The sequence below is a fragment of the Crinia signifera genome, chromosome 8 (genome assembly GCF_055691185.1).
Source record: "Crinia signifera chromosome 8, ASM5569118v1, whole genome shotgun sequence".
Lineage (NCBI taxonomy): Eukaryota > Metazoa > Chordata > Amphibia > Anura > Myobatrachidae > Crinia > Crinia signifera.
Genome location: NC_139224.1, coordinates 179,775,092 through 179,800,430, shown reverse-complemented (window position 1 = coordinate 179,800,430; position 25,339 = coordinate 179,775,092). Strand labels below are relative to the sequence as shown.

Here is a 25,339-nt window from a genome sequence, read left to right as displayed (position 1 = left end):
AATGATAGATTGGGAGCAGACGTCCCCCAGCGCGGGGGGAGCGAGCCGACAGCAGCGCGGGGGGGAGGGAGCCGACAGCAGCGCGGGGGGGAGGGAGCCGACAGCAGCGCGCGGGGGAGGGAGCCGACAGCAGCGCGCGGGGGAGGGAGCCGACAGCAGCGCGGGGGGGAGGGAGCCGACAGCAGCGCGGGGGGGAGGGAGCCGACAGCAGCGCAGGGGGAGGCGCGAGCCGACAGCAGCGCGGGGGGGAGCGAGCCGACAGCAGCGCGGGGAGGAGCGAGCCGACAGCAGCGCGGGGGGAGGCGAGCCAACAGCAGCGCGGGGGGAGGCGAGCCAACAGCAGCGCGGGGGGAGGCGAGCCAACAGCAGCGCGGGGGGAGGCGAGCCAACAGCAGCGCGGGGGGAGGCGAGCCAACAGCAGCGCGGGGGGAGGCGAGCCAACAGCAGCGCGGGGGGAGGGGAGCCAACAGCAGCGCGGGGGGAGGGGAGCCAACAGCAGCGCGGGGGGAGGGGAGCCAACAGCAGCGCGGGGGGAGGGGAGCCAACAGCAGCGCGGGGGGTGGGGAAGCCAACAGCAGCGCGGGGGGTGGGAGCAAACAGCAGCTTGGGGGAGGGAGCCAACAGCAGCGTGGGGGAGGGAGCCAACAGCAGCGTGGGGGAGGGAGCCAACAGCAGCGTGGGGGAGGGAGCCAACAGCAGCGTGGGGGAGGGAGCCAACAGCAGCGTGGGGGAGGGAGCCAACAGCAGCGTGGGGGAGGGAGCCAACAGCAGCGTGGGGGAGGGAGCCAACAGCAGCGTGGGGGAGGGAGCCAACAGCAGCGTGGGGGAGGGAGCCAATAGCAGCGTGGGGGAGGGAGCCAATAGCAGCGTGGGGGAGGGAGCCAACAGCAGCGTGGGGGAGGGAGCCGACAGCAGCGTGTGGGAGGGAGCCGACAGCAGCGCGGGGGGGAGCCGAGAGCAGCGCGGGGGGGGGAGCCGACAGCAGCGCGGGGGGGGGAGCCGACAGCAGTGCGGGGGGGGGAGCCGACAGCAGTGGGGGGGGGGGGGGGAGAGCAGACAGCAGCGCGGGGGGGGGGAGCCGAGAGCAGCGCGGGGGGGAGCCGAGAGCAGCGCGGGGGGGAGCCGAGAGCAGCGCGCGGGAGAGCCGACAGCAGCGCGGGGGGGAGCCGACAGCAGCGCGGGGGGGAGCCGACAGCACTGCAGCTACCAGTAACATCTGCCAGCCCCTCCGGTATGGTCAGTGTCGTCGTCCCCATCACACTCCTGTGCAGTCAATGACCTCCCCCACACCTAGGCAATGTCGCCCACCCCCTTACTCCTGTGCAGTCAGTGCACCCCTCCTCCAACTGTGCAGTCAGTGTCCGCCTCCTCCACCTGTGCAGTCAGTGTCCCCCTCCTCCAAATGTGCAGTCAGTGTCCCCCTCCTCCACCTGTGCAGTCAATGTGCCCCTCCTCCACCTGTGCAGTCAGTGCCCCCCTTCCCACCTGTACAGTAAGTGTCCCCCTCCTCCACCTGTGCAGTCAGTGTCCCCTGTGCAGTCAGTGCACCCCTCCTCCACCTGTGCAGTCAGTGCACCCCTCCTCCACCTGTGCAGTCAGTGCACCCCTCCTCCACCTGTGCAGTCAGTGCACCCCTCCTCCACCTGTGCAGTCAGTGCACCCCTCCTCCACCTGTGCAGTCAGTGCACCCCTCCTCCACCTGTGCAGTCAGTGCACCCCTCCTCCACCTGTGCAGTCAGTGCACCCCTCCTCCACCTGTGCAGTCAGTGCACCCCTCCTCCACCTGTGCAGTGTCCCCCTCCTCCACCTGTGCAGTCAGTGTCCCCCTCCTCCACCTGTGCAGTCAGTGTCCCCCTCCTCCACCTGTGCAGTCAGTGTCCCCCTCCTCCACCTGTGCATTAAGTGTCCCCCTCCTCCACCTGTGCAGTCAGTGTCTCCCTCCTCCACCTGTGCAGTCAGTGTCCCCCTCCTCCACCTGTGCAGTCAGTGTCCCCTGTGCAGTCAGTGCACCCCTCCTCCACCTGTGCAGTCAGTGTCCCCTGTGCAGTCAGTGCACCCCTCCTCCACCTGTGCAGTCAGTGTCCCCTGTGCAGTCAGTGTCCCCCTCCTCCACCTGTGCAGTCAGTGTCCCCTGTGCAGTCAGTGTCCCCCTCCTCCACCTGTGCAGTCAGTGTCCCCTGTGCAGTCAGTGTCCCCCTCATCCATCTGTGCAGTCAGTGTCCCCTGTGCAGTCAGTGTCCCCCTCCTCCACCTGTGCAGTCAGTGTCCCCCTCCTCCACCTGTGCAGTCAGTGTCCCCCTCCTCCACCTGTGCAGTCAGTGTCCCCCTCCTCCACCTGTGCAGTCAGTGTCTCTCTCCCCCCCTCCTGTGCGCTCAGTGTCTCCCCCCCCCTTCCTGTGCGGTTACTACCCCTTCACAGTTTGATGACATCTGGCTATACTCACGGCAGTCCGTCTCATCGGAATTGTCCTTACAGTCATGGTCGCCATTGCACCTCCAGTTTAGGTGAATACATTTGCCATTGTTGCATCGGAATTCTTGTGCACTGCACTGCGTCACCGCCTGTGCCAACAGCAGCGTGGGGGAGGGAGCCAACAGCAGCGTGGGGGAGGGAGCCAACAGCAGCGTGGGGGAGGGAGCCAACAGCAGCGTGGGGGAGGGAGCCAACAGCAGCGTGGGGGAGGGAGCCAATAGCAGCGTGGGGGAGGGAGCCAATAGCAGCGTGGGGGAGGGAGCCAACAGCAGCGTGGGGGAGGGAGCCAACAGCAGCGTGGGGGAGGGAGCCGACAGCAGCGTGTGGGAGGGAGCCGACAGCAGCGCGGGGGGGAGCCGAGAGCAGCGCGGGGGGGGGAGCCGACAGCAGCGCGGGGGGGGGGAGCCGACAGCAGTGCGGGGGGGGGGAGCCGACAGCAGTGCGGGGGGGGGGGGGGAGCAGACAGCAGCGCGGGGGGGGGGGGGGGGGAGCCGACAGCAGCGCGGGGGGGAGCCGAGAGCAGCGCGGGGGGGAGCCGAGAGCAGCGCGGGGGAGAGCCGACAGCAGCGCGGGGGGGAGCCGACAGCAGCGCGGGGGGGAGCCGACAGCACTGCAGCTACCAGTAACATCTGCCAGCCCCTCCGGTATGGTCAGTGTCGTCGTCCCCATCACACTCCTGTGCAGTCAATGACCTCCCCCACACCTAGGCAATGTCGCCCACCCCCTTACTCCTGTGCAGTCAGTGCACCCCTCCTCCAACTGTGCAGTCAGTGTCCGCCTCCTCCACCTGTGCAGTCAGTGTCCCCCTCCTCCAAATGTGCAGTCAGTGTCCCCTTCCTCCACCTGTGCAGTCAATGTGCCCCTCCTCCACCTGTGCAGTCAGTGCCCCCCTTCCCACCTGTACAGTCAGTGTCCCCCTCCTCCACCTGTGCAGTCAGTGTCCCCTGTGCAGTCAGTGCACCCCTCCTCCACCTGTGCAGTCAGTGCACCCCTCCTCCACCTGTGCAGTCAGTGCACCCCTCCTCCACCTGTGCAGTCAGTGCACCCCTCCTCCACCTGTGCAGTCAGTGCACCCCTCCTCCACCTGTGCAGTCAGTGCACCCCTCCTCCACCTGTGCAGTCAGTGCACCCCTCCTCCACCTGTGCAGTCAGTGCACCCCTCCTCCACCTGTGCAGTGTCCCCCTCCTCCACCTGTGCAGTCAGTGTCCCCCTCCTCCACCTGTGCAGTCAGTGTCCCCCTCCTCCACCTGTGCAGTCAGTGTCCCCCTCCTCCACCTGTGCATTAAGTGTCCCCCTCCTCCACCTGTGCAGTCAGTGTCTCCCTCCTCCACCTGTGCAGTCAGTGTCCCCCTCCTCCACCTGTGCAGTCAGTGTCCCCTGTGCAGTCAGTGCACCCCTCCTCCACCTGTGCAGTCAGTGTCCCCTGTGCAGTCAGTGTCCCCCTCCTCCACCTGTGCAGTCAGTGTCCCCTGTGCAGTCAGTGTCCCCTTCCTCCACCTGTGCAGTCAGTGTCCCCTGTGCAGTCAGTGTCCCCCTCCTCCACCTGTGCAGTCAGTGTCCCCTGTGCAGTCAGTGTCCCCCTCATCCATCTGTGCAGTCAGTGTCCCCTGTGCAGTCAGTGTCCCCCTCCTCCACCTGTGCAGTCAGTGTCCCCCTCCTCCACCTGTGCAGTCAGTGTCCCCTGTGCAGTCAGTGTCCCCCTCATCCATCTGTGCAGTCAGTGTCCCCTGTGCAGTCAGTGTCCCCCTCCTCCACCTGTGCAGTCAGTGTCCCCCTCCTCCACCTGTGCAGTCAGTGTCCCCCTCCTCCACCTGTGCAGTCAGTGTCTCTCTCCCCCCCTCCTGTGCGCTCAGTGTCTCCCCCCCCCTTCCTGTGCGGTTACTACCCCTTCACAGTTTGATGACATCTGGCTATACTCACGGCAGTCCGTCTCATCGGAATTGTCCTTACAGTCATGGTCGCCATCGCACCTCCAGTTTAGGTGAATACATTTGCCATTGTTGCATCGGAATTCTTGTGCACTGCACTGCGTCACCGCCTGTGGTTGACTCTTCAGACCGCAACGATCCTCAGATTCATCGGACTGATCCACGCAGTCCGCCTGTCCATCGCACACCCATTTCTCTGGGATACAGACGCCCTTTCCGCAGCGGAACTGCCCTGGTTTGCAGGTGACTAATGCGCAGTCATGCTCATCGCTGGCATCACCACAATTATCGACACCGTCGCACACAAAGCTGGTCGTGACACAGAGCGTATTCTTGCACTGGAACTCACCACGAGGGCAACCTGCGGGGAGAACAGGGGAGACAATACATGAGATCCGGCCATAATCCTGCTGTAACTAGGGTCACATCACTTCCTGCAGAAAGGTCTGGTCATGCGATATAGTGTCAGCTCTGTGCAGATGGTGAGTGTGGGTTCACACTCTAGGACGGCCGGGGGGATGAAGGTGGCGAGCCAGGTGAGGTATGGCTATGTTGGGCTAGGAAGAAAGGCTAGCCTGGGGAGGCGCGCGGTGGGGGGGACGGGGACGCAGATGGTGAGCGAGGGTTCACACTCCAGGATGGACGGGGTGGGCAGATGGCGAGCCAGGTTAGGTGTGGTTACATTGGGATATGAGGAAAGGCTAGCCAGGTTAGGTGTGGTTACATTGGGATATGAGGAAAGGCTAGCCAGGTTAGGGGTGGTTACATTGGGATATGAGGAAAGGCTAGCCAGGTTAGGGATGGTTACAGTGGGCTATGAGGAAAGGCTAGCCAGGTTAGGGGTGGTTACATTGGGATATGAGAAAAGGCTAACCAGGTTAGGGATGGTTACATTGGGGTATGAGGAAAGGCTAGCCAGGTTAGGGATGGTTACATTGGGATATGAGGAAAGGCTAGCCAGGTTAGGGATGGTTACAGTGGGCTATGAGGAAAGGCTAGCCAGGTTAGGGGTGGTTACATTGGGATATGAGGAAAGGCTAGCCAGGTTAGGGATGGTTACATTGGGGTATGAGGAAAGGCTAGCCAGGTTAGGGATGGTTACATTGGGATATGGGGAAAGGCTAGCCAGGTTAGGGATGGTTACATTGGGGTATGAGGAAAGGCTAGCCAGGTTAGGGATGGTTACATTGGGGTATGAGGAAAGGCTAGCCAGGTTAGGGGTGGTTACATTGGGATATGAGGAAAGGCTAGCCAGGTTAGGGATGGTTACATTGGGGTATGAGGAAAGGCTAGCCAGGTTAGGGGTGGTTACATTGGGCTATGAAGAAAGGCTAGCCAGGTTAGGGGTGGTTACATTGGGATATGAGGAAAGGCTAGCCAGGTTAGGTGTGGTTACATTGGGATATGAGGAAAGGCTAGCCAGGTTAGGGGTGGTTACATTGGGATATGAGGAAAGGCTAGCCAGGTTAGGGGTGGTTACAGTGGGCTATGAAGAAAGGCTAGCCAGGTTAGGGATGGTTACATTGGGATATGAGGAAAGGCTAGCCAGGTTAGGGATGGTTACATTGGGATATGAGGAAAGGCTAGCCAGGTTAGGGGTGGTTACAGTGGGCTATGAAGAAAGGCTAGCCAGGTTAGGGGTGGTTACACTGGACTATGAGGAAAGGCTAGCCAGGTTAGGGGTGGTTACAGTGGGCTATGAAGAAAGGCTAGCCAGGTTAGGTGTGGTTACATTGGGCTATGAGGAAGGGCTAGCCAGGTTAGGTATGGTTACATTGGGATATGAGGAAAGGCTAGCCAGGTTAGGGATGGTTACATTGGGCTATGAGGAAGGGCTAGCCAGGTTAGGGGTGGTTACATTGGGCTATGAGGAAAGGCTAGCCAGGTTAGGTGTGGTTACATTGGGATATGAGGAAAGGCTAGCCAGGTTAGGGATGGTTACATTGGGCTATGAGGAAAGGCTAGCCAGGTTAGGGATGGTTACATTGGGCTATGAGGAAAGGCTAGCCAGGTTAGGTATGGTTACATTGGGCTATGAGGAAAGGCTAGCCAGGTTAGGTGTGGTTACATTGGGCTATGAGGAAAGGCTAGCCAGGTTATGGATGGTTACATTGGGCTATGAGGAAAGGCTAGCCAGGTTAGGGATGGTTACATTGGGCTATGAGGAAAGGATAGCCAGTTTAGGGATGGTTACATTGGGATATGAGGAAAGGCTAGCCAGGTTAGGTGTGGTTACATTGGGCTATGAGGAAAGGCTAGCCAGGTTAGGTATGGTTACATTGGGCTATGAGGAAAGGCTAGCCAGGTTAGGGGTGGTTACATTGGGCTATGAGGAAAGGCTAGCCAGGTTAGGGATGGTTACATTGGGCTGTGAGGAAAGGCTAGCCAGGTTAGGGATGGTTACATTGGGATATGAGGAAAGGCTAGCCAGGTTAGGGATGGTTACATTGGGATATGAGGAAAGGATAGCCAGGTTAGGGATGGTTACATTGGGCTATGAGGAAAGGCTAGCCAGGTTAGGGATGGTTACATTGGGCTATGAGGAAAGGCTAGCCAGGTTAGGGATGGTTACATTGGGATATGAGGAAAGGCTAGCCAGGTTAGGAAAGGTTACATTGGGTTATGGGGAAAGGCTAGCCAGGTTAGGGATGGTTACATTGGGCTATGAGGAAAGGCTAGCAAGTTAGGGATGGTTACATTGGGTTATGGGGAAAGGCTAGCCAGGTTAGGGATGGTTACATTGGGCTATGAGGAAAGGCTAGCCAGGTTAGGGATGGTTACATTGGGCTATGGGGAAAGGCTAGCCAGGTTAGGGATGGTTACATTGGGCTATGAGAAAAGGCTAGCCAGGTTAGGGATGGTTACATTGGGATATGAGGAAAGGCTAGCCAGGTTAGGGATGGTTACATTGGGCTATGAGGAAAGGCTAGCAAGTTAGGGATGGTTACATTGGGTTATGGGGAAAGGCTAGCCAGGTTAGGGATGGTTACATTGGGCTATGAGGAAAGGCTAGCCAGGTTAGGGATGGTTACATTGGGCTATAGGGAAAGGCTAGCCAGGTTAGGGATGGTGACATTGGGCTATGAGAAAAGGCTAGCCAGGTTAGGGATGGCTACATTGGGCTATGAGGAAAGGCTAGCCAGGTTAGGGGTGGTTACATTGGGCTATGAGGAAAGGCTAGCCAGGTTAGGGGTGGTTACATTGGGCTATGAGGAAAGGCTAGCCAGGTTAGGGGTGGTTACATTGGGCTATGAGGAAAGGCTAGCCAGGTTAGGGGTGGTTACATTGGGCTATGAGGAAAGGCTAGCCAGGTTAGGAGTGGTTACATTGGGTTATGGGGAAAGGCTAGCCAGGTTAGGGATGGTTACTTTGGGCTATGAGGAAAGGCTAGCCAGTTAGGGATGGTTACATTGGGTTATGGGGAAAGGCTAGCCAGGTTAGGGATGGTTACATTGGGCTATGAGGAAAGGCTAGCCAGGTTAGGGATGGTTACATTGGAATATGAGGAAAGGCTAGCCAGGTTAGGGATGGTTACATTGGGTTATGGGGAAAGGCTAGCCAGGTTAGGGATGGTTACATTGGGATATAAGGAAAGGCTAGCCAGGTTAGGGATGGTTACATTGGTCTATGAGGAAAGACTAGCCAGGTTAGGTGTGGTTACATTGGGCTAAGAGGAAAGGCTAGCCAGGTTAGGTATGGTTGCCTTGGTCTATGAGGAAAGGCTAGCCAGGTTAGGAGTGGTTACATTGGGCTATGAGGAAAGGCTAGCCAGCTTAGGTGTGGTTACATTGGGCTATGAGGAAAGGCTAGCCAGGTTAGGGATGGTTACATTGGGCTATGAGGAAAGGCTAGCCAGGTTAGGTGTGGTTACATTGGGATATGAGGAAAGGCTATAGCCAGGTTAGGGGTGGTTACATTGGGCTAGGGGGAAAGGCTAGCCAGGTTAGGTGTGGTTACATTGGGCTATGAGGAAAGGCTAGCCAGGTTAGGTGTGGTTACATTGGGATATGAGGAAAGGCTAGCCAGGTTAGGTGTGGTTACATTGGGATATGAGGAAAGGCTAGCCAGGTTAGGTGTGGTTACATTGGGATATGAGGAAAGGCTAGCCAGGTTAGGGGTGGTTACATTGGGCTACGAGGAAAGTCTAGCCAGGTTAGGTATGGTTACATTGGGGTATGAGGAAAGGCTAGCCAGGCTAGGGATGGTTACATTGGGATATGAGGAAAGGCTAGCCAGGTTAGGAGTGGTTACATTGGGCTATGAGGAAAGGCTAGCCAGGTTAGGGATGGTTACATTGGGCTATGAGGAAAGGCTAGCCAGGTTAGGGATGGTTACATTGGGATATGAGGAAAGGCTAGCCAGGTTAGGTATGGTTACATTGGGTTATGAGGAAAGGCTAGCCAGGTTAGGGGTGGTTACATTGGGTTATGAGGAAAGGCTAGCCAGGTTAGGGATGGTTACATTGGGCTAGGGGGAAAGGCTAGCCAGGTTAGGTGTGGTTACATTGGGTTATGAGGAAAGGCTAGCCAGGTTAGGTGTGGTTACATTGGGATATGAGGAAAGGCTAGCCAGGTTAGGGATGGTTACATTGGGCTAGAGGGAAAGGCTAGCCAGGTTAGGGGTGGTTACATTGGGCTATGAAGAAAGGCTAGCCAGGTTAGGGGTGGTTACATTGGGATATGAGAAAAGGCTAGCCAGGTTAGGGATGGTTACATTGAGCTATGAGGAAAGGCTAGCCAGGTTAGGGGTGGTTACATTGGGATATGAGGAAAGGCTAGCCAGGTTAGGGGTGGTTACAGTGGGCTATGAAGAAAGGCTAGCCAGGTTAGGGGTGGTTACATTGGGATATGAGGAAAGGCTAGCCAGGTTAGGGATGGTTACATTGGGATATGAGGAAAGGCTAGCCAGGTTAGGGGTGGTTACAGTGGGCTATGAAGAAAGGCTAGCCAGGTTAGGGGTGGTTACATTGGGCTATGAGGAAAGGCTAGCCAGGTTAGGGGTGGTTACAGTGGGCTATGAAGAAAGGCTAGCCAGGTTAGGTGTGGTTACATTGGGCTATGAGGAAGGGCTAGCCAGGTTAGGTATGGTTACATTGGGATATGAGGAAAGGCTAGCCAGGTTAGGGATGGTTATATTGGGCTATGAGGAAGGGCTAGCCAGGTTAGGGGTGGTTACATTGGGCTATGAGGAAAGGCTAGCCAGGTTAGGTGTGGTTACATTGGGATATGAGGAAAGGCTAGCCAGGTTAGGGATGGTTACATTGGGCTATGAGGAAAGGCTAGCCAGGTTAGGGATGGTTACATTGGGCTATGAGGAAAGGCTAGCCAGGTTAGGTATGGTTACATTGGGCTATGAGGAAAGGCTAGCCAGGTTAGGTGTGGTTACATTGGGCTATGAGGAAAGGCTAGCCAGGTTATGGATGGTTACATTGGGCTATGAGGAAAGGCTAGCCAGGTTAGGGATGGTTACATTGGGCTAGGGGGAAAGGCTAGCCAGGTTAGGTGTGGTTACATTGGGTTATGAGGAAAGGCTAGCCAGGTTAGGTGTGGTTACATTGGGCTAGAGGGAAAGGCTAGCCAGGTTAGGTATGGTTACATTGGGCTATGAGGAAAGGCTAGCCAGGTTAGGGGTGGTTACATTGGGCTATGAGGAAAGGCTAGCCAGGTTAGGGATGGTTACATTGGGCTGTGAGGAAAGGCTAGCCAGGTTAGGGATGGTTACATTGGGATATGAGGAAAGGCTAGCCAGGTTACATTGGGATATGAGGAAAGGCTAGCCAGGTTAGGGGTGGTTACATTGGGCTATGAGGAAAGGCTAGCCAGGTTAGGGATGGTTACGTTGGGCTATGAGGAAAGGCTAGCCAGGTTAGGGATGGTTACGTTGGGCTATGAGGAAAGGCTAGCCAGGTTAGGGGTGGTTACATTGGGTTATGAGGAAAGGCTAGCCAGGTTAGGGATGGTTACATTGGGCTAGGGGGAAAGGCTAGCCAGGTTAGGTGTGGTTACATTGGGATATGAGGAAAGGCTAGCCAGGTTAGGGATGGTTACATTGGGATATGAGGAAAGGCTAGCCAGGTTAGGGATGGTTACATTGGGCTATGAGGAAAGGCTAGCCAGGTTAGGGATGGTTACATTGGGCTATGAGGAAAGGCTAGCCAGGTTAGGTATGGTTACATTGGGCTATGAGGAAAGGCTAGCCAGGTTAGGTGTGGTTACATTGGGCTATGAGGAAAGGCTAGCCAGGTTATGGATGGTTACATTGGGCTATGAGGAAAGGCTAGCCAGGTTAGGGATGGTTACATTGGGCTAGGGGGAAAGGCTAGCCAGGTTAGGTGTGGTTACATTGGGTTATGAGGAAAGGCTAGCCAGGTTAGGTGTGGTTACATTGGGCTAGAGGGAAAGGCTAGCCAGGTTAGGTATGGTTACATTGGGCTATGAGGAAAGGCTAGCCAGGTTAGGGGTGGTTACATTGGGCTATGAGGAAAGGCTAGCCAGGTTAGGGATGGTTACATTGGGCTGTGAGGAAAGGCTAGCCAGGTTAGGGATGGTTACATTGGGATATGAGGAAAGGCTAGCCAGGTTACATTGGGATATGAGGAAAGGCTAGCCAGGTTAGGGGTGGTTACATTGGGCTATGAGGAAAGGCTAGCCAGGTTAGGGATGGTTACGTTGGGCTATGAGGAAAGGCTAGCCAGGTTAGGGATGGTTACGTTGGGCTATGAGGAAAGGCTAGCCAGGTTAGGGGTGGTTACATTGGGTTATGAGGAAAGGCTAGCCAGGTTAGGGATGGTTACATTGGGCTAGGGGGAAAGGCTAGCCAGGTTAGGTGTGGTTACATTGGGTTATGAGGAAAGGCTAGCCAGGTTAGGTGTGGTTACATTGGGATATGAGGAAAGGCTAGCCAGGTTAGGTGTGGTTACATTGGGATATGAGGAAAGGCTAGCCAGGTTAGGGATGGTTACATTGGGCTAGAGGGAAAGGCTAGCCAGGTTAGGGATGGTTACATTGGGCTAGGGGGAAAGGCTAGCCAGGTTAGGTGTGGTTACATTGGGTTATGAGGAAAGGCTAGCCAGGTTAGGTGTGGTTACATTGGGATATGAGGAAAGGCTAGCCAGGTTAGGGATGGTTACATTGGGCTAGAGGGAAAGGCTAGCCAGGTTAGGGGTGGTTACATTGGGCTATGAAGAAAGGCTAGCCAGGTTAGGGGTGGTTACATTGGGATATGAGGAAAGGCTAGCCAGGTTAGGGATGGTTACATTGAGCTATGAGGAAAGGCTAGCCAGGTTAGGGGTGGTTACATTGGGATATGAGGAAAGGCTAGCCAGGTTAGGGGTGGTTACAGTGGGCTATGAAGAAAGGCTAGCCAGGTTAGGGGTGGTTACATTGGGATATGAGGAAAGGCTAGCCAGGTTAGGGATGGTTACATTGGGATATGAGGAAAGGCTAGCCAGGTTAGGGGTGGTTACAGTGGGCTATGAAGAAAGGCTAGCCAGGTTAGGGGTGGTTACATTGGGCTATGAGGAAAGGCTAGCCAGGTTAGGGGTGGTTACAGTGGGCTATGAAGAAAGGCTAGCCAGGTTAGGTGTGGTTACATTGGGCTATGAGGAAGGGCTAGCCAGGTTAGGTATGGTTACATTGGGATATGAGGAAAGGCTAGCCAGGTTAGGGATGGTTATATTGGGCTATGAGGAAGGGCTAGCCAGGTTAGGGGTGGTTACATTGGGCTATGAGGAAAGGCTAGCCAGGTTAGGTGTGGTTACATTGGGATATGAGGAAAGGCTAGCCAGGTTAGGGATGGTTACATTGGGCTATGAGGAAAGGCTAGCCAGGTTAGGGATGGTTACATTGGGCTATGAGGAAAGGCTAGCCAGGTTAGGTATGGTTACATTGGGCTATGAGGAAAGGCTAGCCAGGTTAGGTGTGGTTACATTGGGCTATGAGGAAAGGCTAGCCAGGTTATGGATGGTTACATTGGGCTATGAGGAAAGGCTAGCCAGGTTAGGGATGGTTACATTGGGCTAGGGGGAAAGGCTAGCCAGGTTAGGTGTGGTTACATTGGGTTATGAGGAAAGGCTAGCCAGGTTAGGTGTGGTTACATTGGGCTAGAGGGAAAGGCTAGCCAGGTTAGGTATGGTTACATTGGGCTATGAGGAAAGGCTAGCCAGGTTAGGGGTGGTTACATTGGGCTATGAGGAAAGGCTAGCCAGGTTAGGGATGGTTACATTGGGCTGTGAGGAAAGGCTAGCCAGGTTAGGGATGGTTACATTGGGATATGAGGAAAGGCTAGCCAGGTTACATTGGGATATGAGGAAAGGCTAGCCAGGTTAGGGGTGGTTACATTGGGCTATGAGGAAAGGCTAGCCAGGTTAGGGATGGTTACGTTGGGCTATGAGGAAAGGCTAGCCAGGTTAGGGATGGTTACGTTGGGCTATGAGGAAAGGCTAGCCAGGTTAGGGGTGGTAACATTGGGTTATGAGGAAAGGCTAGCCAGGTTAGGGATGGTTACATTGGGCTAGGGGGAAAGGCTAGCCAGGTTAGGTGTGGTTACATTGGGTTATGAGGAAAGGCTAGCCAGGTTAGGTGTGGTTACATTGGGATATGAGGAAAGGCTAGCCAGGTTAGGTGTGGTTACATTGGGATATGAGGAAAGGCTAGCCAGGTTAGGGATGGTTACATTGGGCTAGAGGGAAAGGCTAGCCAGGTTAGGGATGGTTACATTGGGATATGAGGAAATATAACTATATTACTATGATACAATGTATGTCTGTTTCCCTTTTCACAAGATGCTGACACCACCGGGGCTGTGATTCACCGCGTAACCGCACCGTACATCCTCAATTACTGCTAATATCAACATTTACAGCAGAAGATTTCACTTCTGGGATCAATTATCCATAGAAGAATTGGGGGTTTTGTGTGTGTATATATATATATATATATATATATATATATATATATATATACATACCCTTTAACCCCTTCCTGACACAGCATGTTTTTGCCTTCCTGACAGAGCCCTTTTTTTTCAAATCTGACATGTATCACTTAAGTGGGGATAACTTTTTTTTGCTTTTACTTATCCCAGTGATTTTGAGATTGTTTTCTCGTGACACATTGTACTTCAAATTAGTGGTAAATTTGGGTCGATACAGTCTGTGTTTTTTTGTGAAAAATACCAAAATGTCGTAAAAAAATGGAAAATTTAGCAATTTGCAAAATGTTAAATTTTCTGCTTGTGAGACATATAATCATACCACTCAAAATAGTTAATAACTAACATAGACCATATGTCTACTTTATGTTTCCATCATTATTTCAACTTCCTTTTAATTTTTTTGGACACTAGGAGGCTTACAATATGAATAGCAAATTTTCAAATTTTCAAGAAAATTTCAAACACTGATTTTTTTAGGGACCAGTTCAGTTCTGATGTGACTTTGAGGGACTTGTATGTGAGACACCCCCATAAATGATGCCATTTCAAAAACTGCACCCCTCACAGTATTCAAAACAGCATGTAGGTGAAATTTCAAAATTTCATTTTTTTTGCAGATTTGCAATTTTAATACATTTTTCTAAGGAACACAATAGATTTTACTAGAGAAATGTGACTAAAAATTGATTCCCCCAATTCTTTTGTTTTCATAAATATCCTATATGTGGCCGTAGTGTGCACGTTGACCAAACCACAGGCTTCATAATAGAAGGAGCACCTACTTGATTTTGGAGCCTCCTTTTTATGAGATTATTTTTTAGGCACCATGTAGGTTTCTAGGCACCATAAGATGCTAAAAGTTAGGAACCCCCCCACAAGTGACCCCATTTTGCAAACTACACCCCTCTGGGAATTCATCTAGGGGTATAATGTACATTTCAAACCCCCAGGGGTTTCACCAATTGTGGTACAACTGGGCAGTGAAAATGAAAAATTAAATTTTTTACACAAAAATGCAGTTCTGGCTCAAAATTTTTCATTTTCACAAGGAATGAAGGAGACAAAGCACCCCAAAATCTGTGCCCCAATTTCTCCGGAGTACGGCAATGCTTCATGTGTGACCAAAAAATGGCAGGACTCAGAAGGGAAGGAGTGATATTTGGATTTTGCAGCACAGATTCTGGTGGAATGTTGGTGGGTGCTATGTCGCATTAGCAAGACCCCCAAAGCACCAATACAGTGGAACCCCCCCACAAGTGACCCCATTTTGCAAACTACACCCCTCAGGGAATTCAACTAGGGGTATAGTGTACATTTCAAACCCCCAGGGGTTTCACCAATTGTGGTACAACTGGGCAGTGAATATGAAAAATTACATTTTTTTACACAAAAATGCAGTTCTGGCTCAAAATTTTTCATTTTCAGAAGGTATGAAGGAGAAAAAGCACCCCAAAATCTGTGCCCCAATTTCTCCCGAGTACGGCAATGCCTCATGTGTGACCAAAAAATGGCAGGACTCAGAAGGGAAGGAGTGATATTTGGATTTTGCAGCACAGATTCTGGTGGAATGTTGGTGGGTGCTATGTCGCATTAGCAAGACCCCCAAAGCACCAATACAGTGGAACCCCCCCACAGGTGACCCCATTTTGCAAACTTCACCCCTCAGGGAATTCATCTAGGGGTATAGTGTACATTTCAAACCCCCAGGGGTTTCACCAATTTTGATACAACTGGGCAGTGAAAATGCAAAATTACATTTTTTTACACAAAAATGCAGTTCTGGCTCAAAATTTTTCATTTTCAGAAGGTATGAAGGAGAAAAAGCACCCCAAAATCTGTGCCCCAATTTCTCCCGAGTACGGCAATGCTTCACATGTGACCAAAAAATACCAGTTGGGTGCATGGCAGGACTCAGAAGGGAAGGAGTGATTTTTGGATTTTGCGGCTCAGATTCTGGTGGAATGAATGGTGGGTGCTATGTGGCATTAGCAAGACCCCCGAAGCACGGTGAAATTATGAACCTAATAATCCATAGATGTGTGGTATATTTTAAAACACTCCTTTATACATAGGCCGGGTTTGTCGGGGCAAGTGTCACACTGGAAAATAGTTTGCTTTCTTATTCCCTTTTTATAGCAAACTTTGCACCTTTTTTGTGTCCTGCCCTTTTTTCAAGTGGAGGGGATTTCATCAGGAAAATGCTGCCCTGGTACAATACGGGGGCCAGTACTAGAAGTACTGGGGCCCTCTGCCTGCTGGTTCCCAAATATTAGGCCCTTTATGACTTCCTCTTGAAAGTGCATAAATGTCCCCCTCTGGCCGGTAGAACGGAATAGCACGTAAGCGTTATACAGTGCCATCTGGATGATATACACGGCCAGCTTCTTGTACCAGATTTTTGTTTTCCGCAGGGCACTGTACGGCTTCAGTACCTGATCTGAAAGATCCACTCCGCCCATGTACCTATTGTAATCCAGGATACAATTAGGTTTTGAGGTGTGGGTACTGGTACCTCGTACAGGGACGGAGGTGGTACTGTCTCCGTGAATTGTTGTCAGTATAAGGACATCCCTCTTGTCCTTATATTTGACCAACAACATATTTTCGGTGCATATTCCCCTGCTTTCACCCCTTCTCATTACTTGGGCAATGTGCGTTTTTGGGAGGCCTCTTTGGTTCTTGCGCACAGTACCGCAAGCTGCTGTACCTCTTGAACCAAGGGCCTTAAACAGGGGGATGCTGGTGTAAAAGTTATCCACTTAGAGGTGATAACCTTTATCCAGGAAGGGGTGCACTAAATCCCAGACAATTTTTCCACTAACACCTACGAGGGAGGGGGGGCATTCTGGCGGTTCAATTCTTGAATCCTTCCCTTCATATACCCTAAACCTGTGAGTGTACCCTGAGGTGCTTTCACACAGCTTATACATTTTTATGCCATACCTTGCCCTCTTACTGGGAAGGTACTGGCGGAATTTAACCCTTCCTTTAAAATGTATAAGGGACTCGTCTATGCAAATGAATTTATCTGGGATGTACATCTCTTCAAATTTGGCACTGAAGTGATCAATGACCGGTCTGACTTTGAATAGCCGGTCAAAGGTGGGATCATCTCTGGGTGGGCACTGTGCATTATCGTTGTAATGCAAAAATTTAAGGATTAACTCAAAACGAGTCTGGGTCATGGCCATACGGTAAAATGGGGTGCTGTACAGAACATCTGTACTCCAATATTGCCTAATTTCTGGCTTTTTTACTATGCCCATATGAAACACCAGACCCCAAAACGTCATCATCTCTACTGCGTCTACAGGGGTCCACCTAGCAAATGATGACGTGGGGTTTTGAGCAATAAACTGCTGGGCATATAAATTAGTTTGGTCCACCATTAAATTTATAAAATCATCAGAGAAAAATAATTTGAAAAAGTCAATTTCTCTGAGACCTGTGGAATCAAATTGGATTCCTGGGATGGCCAAAAACTCAGGAACCTGGGGCTCAAAATTGTCTGGTGGTGGGGTCCATACAAGATCAATTATTGGGGGGGGGTCTCAGCTGCTCTACGGGGGCGTCTTTGAGGGGGTCCCTCATCACTAGAGGAGGAAGAGGAGCTTAAGATGAATCCTTCAAATTCCCCGCTTGCCTCACTGGCTGTGTCAGAGTCAGAGGCAAGCATGGCATATGCCTCCTCCGCTGAATACATTCTTCTGGATGACTGGGATGACATTTGGGATGACATTTTTATTTTTGTGTTTCTGGTAGTGAAATGTTTCAACACGTGTATAGTGTAGGGGGGGTACATACTTTATTTCAATGTAGTATGTAGTGTGTAGTGTGTATGTAGTGCAGAAAAAAAAAAAGGTCCTGCGCCAAAAATTGAGCACAGATGTTGGTCAGTAACGTCCGTCACTGAACAGCGCTCAAAGGCAACAGGAATTTGATCAAAAAAAAAAAAAAATTAAAAAAAGACCCCACAGCACCCTCAAAAAAAAAAAAAAAAAAAAAGGTGATCAGTGATGCGACACTGATTACCAGTGAGGGGCAGCAGGTGCACAACCTTTGGTGCAACTGACAGTGCAACTGGCAGGTATATATATAAAAAAAAAACCTCTGCACCCCCAAAAAGTTGCTGATCACCTCAGATATAGTGATCAGCACAAAAGGGGGGGGTAGCAGACACAAAATATAGCACTCTCTATCACTCTCTGTCACTATCTCTCTCTATCTCTCTCTATCTCTCTCTATCTCTCACTATCTATCACTATCTCTCACTATCTATCACTATCTATCACTATCTATCACTATCTATCACTATCTATCACTCTATGACACTGCAGCAGCAGCACTGACAGTTATATATATAAAAAATAACCCCTGCACCCCCAAAAAGTTGCTGGGGGTGCACAAAAGGGGGGCAGCAGACACAAAATATAGCACTTTCTATCACTATCTCTCTCTATCTATCACTCTATGACACTGCAGCAGCAGCACTGACAGGTATATATATATAAAAAAAAAACCTGCGCCCCCAAAAAGTTGCTGATCAGTTAATTTATACTGATCAGCACAAAAGGGGGGGGCAGCAGTCAGTTGCACACGCAGTACAGCTGTATATATATAAAAAATATATAGCACAATCTGTCACTATCTCTCTATCTCTCTCTCTCTATCCAGGGCCGTAACTAGGGGGGGGCTGGGGGGTCACGCGCACCGGGCGCTGGAGGTGAGGGGCGCTGTGAGGTCCGGGAAGCCAGAGCTCCGGACCTCACAGTATTTGTGTAAATATGCCAGGGGAAGTGAGACATGACGTCTCCTTCCCCTGACGAGCGAGCGTCCTATCGCGGCGCCTCACGGGGGCGGGGGCTGACGACGCGGCCAGCGTGATTATGTGGAGACGCCGCGCGCGCCAAGCCCGTCCGCCCTCCCTCCCGCCCGCCGAGTGAAGGAGCTTCCCGGCCACCCTCCTGCCCACCGAGTGAAGGAGCTGCCCGCCCTGCCACCCGCTAAGTGAAGGAGCTGCCTGCCCTCCCACCCGCTAAGTGAAGCCCTGCCTGACGCCGCACCCCACACCTGAGCAGGGGCTGTCGAGCAAGGGCTGTCTCTGGAGAGAGTCCAGACTCCGGAAAGGGGTGCAGGCAGCGGAGTTGGCATTTTTAAAAAGGTGAGCAGAATGTGTCTTCATTGTCCCTGTATTGCCAGCATTGTCCCTGTATTCAATACAGGGACAATGCTGCCAATACAGGGACAATGCTGCCAATACAGGGACAATGCTGGCCTGTATTGGCAGCATTGTCCCTGTATTGGCAGCATTGTCCCTGTATTGGCAGCATTGTCCCTGTATTGGCAGCATTGTCCCCGTATTGCCAGCATTGTGCCCGTATTGCCAGCATTGTGCCCGTATTGGCAGCATTGTCCCCGTATTGCCAGCATTGTGCCCGTATTGGCAGCATTGTGCCCGTATTGGCAGCATTGTCCCCGTATTGGCAGCATTGACCTTGTATTGGCAGCATTGTCCTTGTATTGGCAGCATTGTCCCTGTATTGGCAGCATTGTCCCTGTATTGGCAGCATTGTCCCTGTATTGCCAGCATTGTGCCCGTATTGCCAGCATTGTCATTGCATTGCCAGCATTGTGCCCGTATTGCCAGCATTGTGCCCGTATTGCCAGCATTGTCATTGTATTGCCAGCATTGTGCCAGTATTGTCATTGTATTGCCAGCATTGTGCCCGTATTGCCAGCATTATCATTGTATTGCCAGCATTGTGCCAGTATTGTCATTGTATTGCCAGCATTGTGCCCGTATTGCCAGCATTATCATTGTATTGCCAGCATTGTGCCAGTATTGTCATTGTATTGCCAGCATTTTGCCCGTATTGCCAGCATTGTGCATCTGATTGTGTGATTTTTTTGGACCTCGACCAAAATCATTTCAAACTTCCGGACTCCATCAAAAATTACTTGCCTACCCCTGCTGTAGCGGCATCTTACTTTGACTCCGTCCATCTCCTACTAGCGCGGCTGCAGGAAGCGCTGATGACTTCGAAAAGACTTGCCGGACGCTGATTGGCTGAATTCAGCCAATCAGCGTCCGGCAAGTCTTTTTGAAGTCATCAGCGCTTCCCGCCGCAGCGCTAGTAGGAGACGGACGAAGACAGTCAAAGTAAGATGCGGCTGCGGCTTCAAAGGTGAGAGGACTGTGCGGGGAGGGGGGGGGGTCTCCGGCGCCAGGGACAAGGCGTCATTTGGTCGGTCCCCCCTGTCAGCTGCTAACTAAGCAGCGGGGAATAAACGCTGTGCGCATGCGCACAGCGTCTATTCCCGCAGCCAGGGGGCTGGGGGCATGGCTAGAGGCTCACAGAGCCTCTGGGTCATGCCCCCATAGCGGCAAAATGGGGGCGTGGCCTCGCGGGAGAGCAGCGATTATAGGCCACGCCCCCAAATTAGGCCACGGCGCGCAGCAGCATCACTAGGGGGGGGGGGGGCACCAAAAGACTGCCTTGCCCCGGGCGCCGGAAACCCTAGTTTCAGCCCTGCTCTATCTATAACTATCACACTGCAGCAGCACAAAATATAGCACTCTCTGTCACTAGCCCTCTCTATCTCTCTCTATCTCTCTCTCTCTATCTCTCTATCTATAACTCGAACACACTGCAGCAGCACAACACAGCACAGCACAACACAGGAAGTCACAAGAAGTAACAAGATCCAGGAACGCTACAAGCAGTGATCAGGTAAGTGTTTGCAAGGATCAGGTCAGTATATTGCGGCAGATAGGCACGGTGACCGCACTGCACGCAATTCCAGACCGGAATGGCGTCTGCAGTGCAGTCACCGTTAGTTTAAATCACCCTCCATGGCTGTGATTGGTTCGTCGGTCCGACGAACCAATCACGGCCTTTGGGGGCGGGTGAAGTGAGGTGGGGTGACACCAGTGTCACCCTTACACCCCGTGGTGATTGGTGCTGTACTTTACAGCACCAATCACCACCGATCCCTGTGTCACCGGCGAACATTATTCGCCAGTGACACAGAAAACGCTGTAATTGGCTGTTCACACTGAACAGCCAATCACAGCGATCGCCGACGGGGGGGCGGCATCGCAGCCCCCCCTGGGCATGCAGGGACATGTCTGCTGTCAGGGACAGCAGACATGTTTAAACTGTCACCGCGTCTATAGACGCGGTGACAGTTAAATGGCATGACGTACATTTATGCCATGTGTCGGGAAGTACATCCCGGCCATGACGTAAATGTACGTCAAATGTCGGGAAGGGGTTAAGGGACGCGTGGCTAGGAAGCATGGTATACTGTTCTTTTGCATTAAGGATGTTCTAATATGTTGTCATTCTCTACTGCCTGTTTAAGGCCTGGATGTTTTGCTTTTCAATACACTAATTGCAAGTGAATACTGGGTACTTGTTTCCTATCTGGGCGCCCACTAAGTTAATTGAGCACCATGCTATTCTCCGTAGTGAAATCTGATCGCATCGCATCGTACACATACACGATATTGAACGATGCGATGCGATGCGATCCGATTCGATTTCCCATAGGAAACAATGTTAAATGGCTCAATTTAGCCAAATTATCATAGGAACAATAGTAAATGGGCCAAAAACACCCCTGAACATTGAAATGTCCCCCCAAAAGTAGTTGACGCCACCCCGCCATCAACGTGAACCCGAAGCGTGGCGAGCGCAGCGAGCCCGCGAGGGGCGGCGGTACGCGTCCTCCGACCTTTTCATGCCCTACTATCCACTAGGGCGTGGAGTGAGAATAGAATAGTGTGGCGAGCGCAGCGAGCCACCGAGCCCGAAGCGTGGCGAGCGCAGCGAGCCCCGCGAGGGGACGCGGATACCTTCACAGGTAAACGCGTCCCTTTGCGGGCTTCCCAGGTGTCCGCGTCGCCATGGACACCTGGGAAGCCCGCGAGGGGACGCGTATATCTGTGAAGGTATCCGCGTCCCCTCGCGGGGCTCGCTGCGCTCGCCACGCTTCGGGCTCGGTGGCTCGCTGCGCTCGCCACACTATTCTATTCTCACTCCACGCCCTAGTGGATAGTAGGGCATGAAAAGGTCGGAGGACGCGTACCGCCGCCCCTCGCGGGCTCGCTGCGCTCGCCACGCTTCGGGTTCACGTTGATGGCGGGGTGGCGTCAACTACTTTTGGGGGGACATTTCAATGTTCAGGGGTGTTTTTGGCCCATTTACTATTGTTCCTATGATAATTTGGCTAAATTGAGCCATTTAACATTGTTTCCTATGGGAAATCGGATCGCATCGCATCGCATCGCATCGTTCAATATCGTGTATGTGTACGATGCGATGCGATCCGATTTCAGTACGGTGCCGTACGTAGAAAACCTGGGCGCCCAGATAGGAAACAAGTACCGAATACTGTGTCCCGTGCTGGTCTTATCCTCAAGGAGGAGGTTTTTCCCCTCTTAGATGTATATGATAATATATATATATATATATATATATATATATATATATATATAGGCTTTGTGGCGGTTCGTCACTCGACTTTAAAACAAAATTCCTAGGTGCCCTCCAGATCCAATAGACAATTTAACTGTATACAAGCAGCGGCACTCAGTAGGGTTTTCATAGAGGTGTATTTCAAATATCCAACGCTTCGGGGACTCGCCTCTTAATATAAACAGGCGTCAGGATCACACTCTCCACCAATACAGAAAGAGGTCAGTCAGGTCCATGAAATAAATGAGGCCACTCACAGGACTTGCTTCCAAAATAAGGTTTTTATGGATTCACTCCTCCTTGCCAACCAACATTAAAGTGCTCTGTGGGGCCACTGTCATGCACAGACCACTTTAGTGGCCTCATTCATTTCATTATATATTCTGGATGGACCTGACCTCTGGGACATCTGAGCTGACACCCCGGCAGTTGTCTTTCTGTATTGGTGGAGAGTATATATATATATGGTATTTGGGTCTGGCACTCCTATACGACACTTCAGTGCTCAAGGTAATGTATAGAGAGTCTGGTGGTGCAGCACTCGCAGCTTATTTTTTCAGAAATAAACACACCGTACGTTGTAGCCGTGAGTGCCGCACCACCAGACTCTCTCTCATATATATATATATATATATATATATATATATATATACACGAAGTCACTTTATGTGTGTGATATGTGCGTAAGAGTTCATTTAGGAGGCCAGAAGAACACTTGGCCCCAATGTTCATATACAGATGGAGCACCTCTCAGCCCGTGCCTATTCCCTTAGCTGACGGAGAGGCGTTCCTTCTGACGGAGACGCGGGAGTGTCTCACGCGCACGCACATCCCCGTCAACACGGTGGCGAGGAGCGCTTTCCCTGCCCGTTTCCCATTGTGGAAGACGGTCAGGGATCGGGGGGAGCTGGGGGGGCTGTAGAGGGCGGTGGATGGCTACAGCTGGTGATTCTATCCGATGGGAGCTGCTCCATCTGTAGAAGGCTAGAAGAACACTTGGCCCCGATGTTCATATAGAAGGTGAACACTTGGCCCCCCTTCAGTCACGTTGACCTAGTTGCGGTCTACCCAATGATCCATAACCCTCCAGGAGGTAGGTTTAGCATTATCCAAGTCTGCCATAAGAAGACATCAAGAGAGTAAATACAGTGGGTTCAACGCCGTCTGCAAACCATGAACAGACCTCAAGAATAGAAAGACCCCGTTACATCTAACAATGTCCGCCCAGTTCTGGAGCAGCGTTCTGTGGTCAGATGGAACTAAGAGCGACTTGTACCAGAATGATGGAGGACTTCCCCATCTTCTAAAACACACAGTGGAGGCGGTGTGATGGTATGGGCATGTACCGCACATCTCCCTGTACCAGTCTGGCCACCAATGGAGTCTCGTCTTCTGCATCGGCCACAAGGGATCAACAAGCATCATCCAACCATGTCCTCCAGCTGATGCTCCACAAGCTTATAAGTGACATCCTGTCCCATCTGTGCACATCCACATTACACCGCATGGGGCCTGCTCTGCTCTGGTACTGCGCCCTCTTCTGTACCACCACCAATGGCCTCATTACTGGCACCGGCAAGACCTTCCGGCAGCTCTCTTCTTACTGCTCTCCCAGCAGCCACTATCCCCTTGCTCAAACATCTTCCTTATCTGACCCCCCCCCCCCCCAATGTGTGTAGATGAAAGGATAGACCATGACTAGTCCGACATTGACAATAGGACAATAGGACAACACAACCACTTGCCATTGCTACTGCAGTGCTCGGCACACGTTACCATTCCACTGCACAATGGCGAGATTACCGGCAATGTGCAGCGGGAATTGTGTCATCAGAAACTGCGACTCCAAGTATGACAATAAGAGGTGACAGCGGCTTATTACACATAGGGCAGTTATCTCTCCTGCTCCAGGTAGACATGTGGGGCAGGATTGGGCGATATTATGTTCTGTGTAACGCGTATGCCCCTCACTACATGAACTTGTACATTGGACTCCAGGGTCAGCTTCCTCCCAGAATGAAGCCCAGCAGAGTAATCTTCACCTGTTACTGACAGTATACACCCACACACTTGCATCCAGCACGTTACGCCCATCGCCTGTGTGGGCACCAGCCTCGTGTGTAGCAGGCAGATGCGTGTGGGGGATTTCCTTCATAACTGAGTAGATTCTTCTGTGTCTACAAAGTGAAAGTAAACTTTTATCACTGAGCCAGCCACACGGGTTCTGTTCCTGCACACAGGGAGCACTGAGCCAGCCACACGGGTTCTGTTCCTGCACACAGGGAGCACTGAGCCAGCCACACGGGTTCTGTTCCTGCACACAGGGAGCACTGAGCCAGCCACACGGGTCCTGTTCCTGCACACAGGGAGCACTGAGCCAGCCACACGGGTCCTGTTCCTGCACACAGGGAGCACTGAGCCAGCCACACGGGTCCTGTTCCTGCACACAGGGAGCACTGAGCCAGCCACACGGGTTCTGTTCCTGCACACAGGGAGCACTGAGCCAGCCACACGGGTTCTGTTCCTGCACACAGGGAGCACTGAGCCAGCCACACGGGTCCTGTTCCTGCACACAGGGAGCACTGAGCCAGCCACACGGGTTCTGTTCCTGCACACAGGGAGCACTGAGCCAGCCACACGGGTCCTGTTCCTGCACACAGGGAGCACTGAGCCAGCCACACGGGTTCTGTTCCTGCACACAGGGAGCACTGAGCCAGCCACACGGGTTCTGTTCCTGCACACAGGGAGCACTGAGCCAGCCACACGGGTTCTGTTCCTGCACACAGGGAGCACTGAGCCAGCCACACGGGTTCTGTTCCTGCACACAGGGAGCACTGAGCCAGCCACACGGGTTCTGTTCCTGCACACAGGGAGCACTGAGCCAGCCACACGGGTTCTGTTCCTGCACACAGGGAGCACTGAGCCAGCCACACGGGTCCTGTTCCTGCACACAGGGAGCACTGAGCCAGCCACACGGGTTCTGTTCCTGCACACAGGGAGCACTGAGCCAGCCACACGGGTCCTGTTCCTGCACACAGGGAGCACTGAGCCAGCCACACGGGTTCTGTTCCTGCACACAGGGAGCACTGAGCCAGCCACACGGGTTCTGTTCCTGCACACAGGGAGCACTGAGCCAGCCACACGGGTTCTGTTCCTGCACACAGGGAGCACTGAGCCAGCCACACGGGTCCTGTTCCTGCACACAGGGAGCACTGAGCCAGCCACACTGGTCCTGTTCCTGCACACAGGGAGCACTGAGCCAGCCACACGGGTCCTGTTCCTGAACACAGGGAGCACTGAACCAGCCACACGGGTTCTGTTCCTGCACACAGGGAGCACTGAACCAGCCACACGGGTTCTGTTCCTGCACACAGGGAGCACTGAGCCAGCCACAGGGGTTCTGTTCCTGCACACAGGGAGCACTGAGCCAGCCACAGGGGCTTCTGTTCCTGCACACAGGGAGCACTGAGCCAGCCACAGGGGCTTCTGTTCCTGCACACAGGGAGCACTGAGTCAGCCACAC

The 25,339-nt window shown here is 52.6% G+C and overlaps 1 protein-coding gene across 3 annotated transcripts in view; it reads right to left on the bottom strand.

The window, feature by feature from the left end:
* LRP8 (LDL receptor related protein 8) overlaps nt 1-25,339 on the bottom strand; it is a 187,392-nt gene that overhangs the window by 47,783 nt on the left and 114,270 nt on the right. For all 3 annotated transcript variants that reach the window (XM_083157909.1, XM_083157910.1, XM_083157911.1), the window contains one exon: nt 4,395-4,763. In XM_083157909.1, coding sequence (XP_083014035.1) covers nt 4,395-4,763 — 369 coding nt within the window. The remainder of the gene's footprint in view (nt 1-4,394; nt 4,764-25,339) is intronic.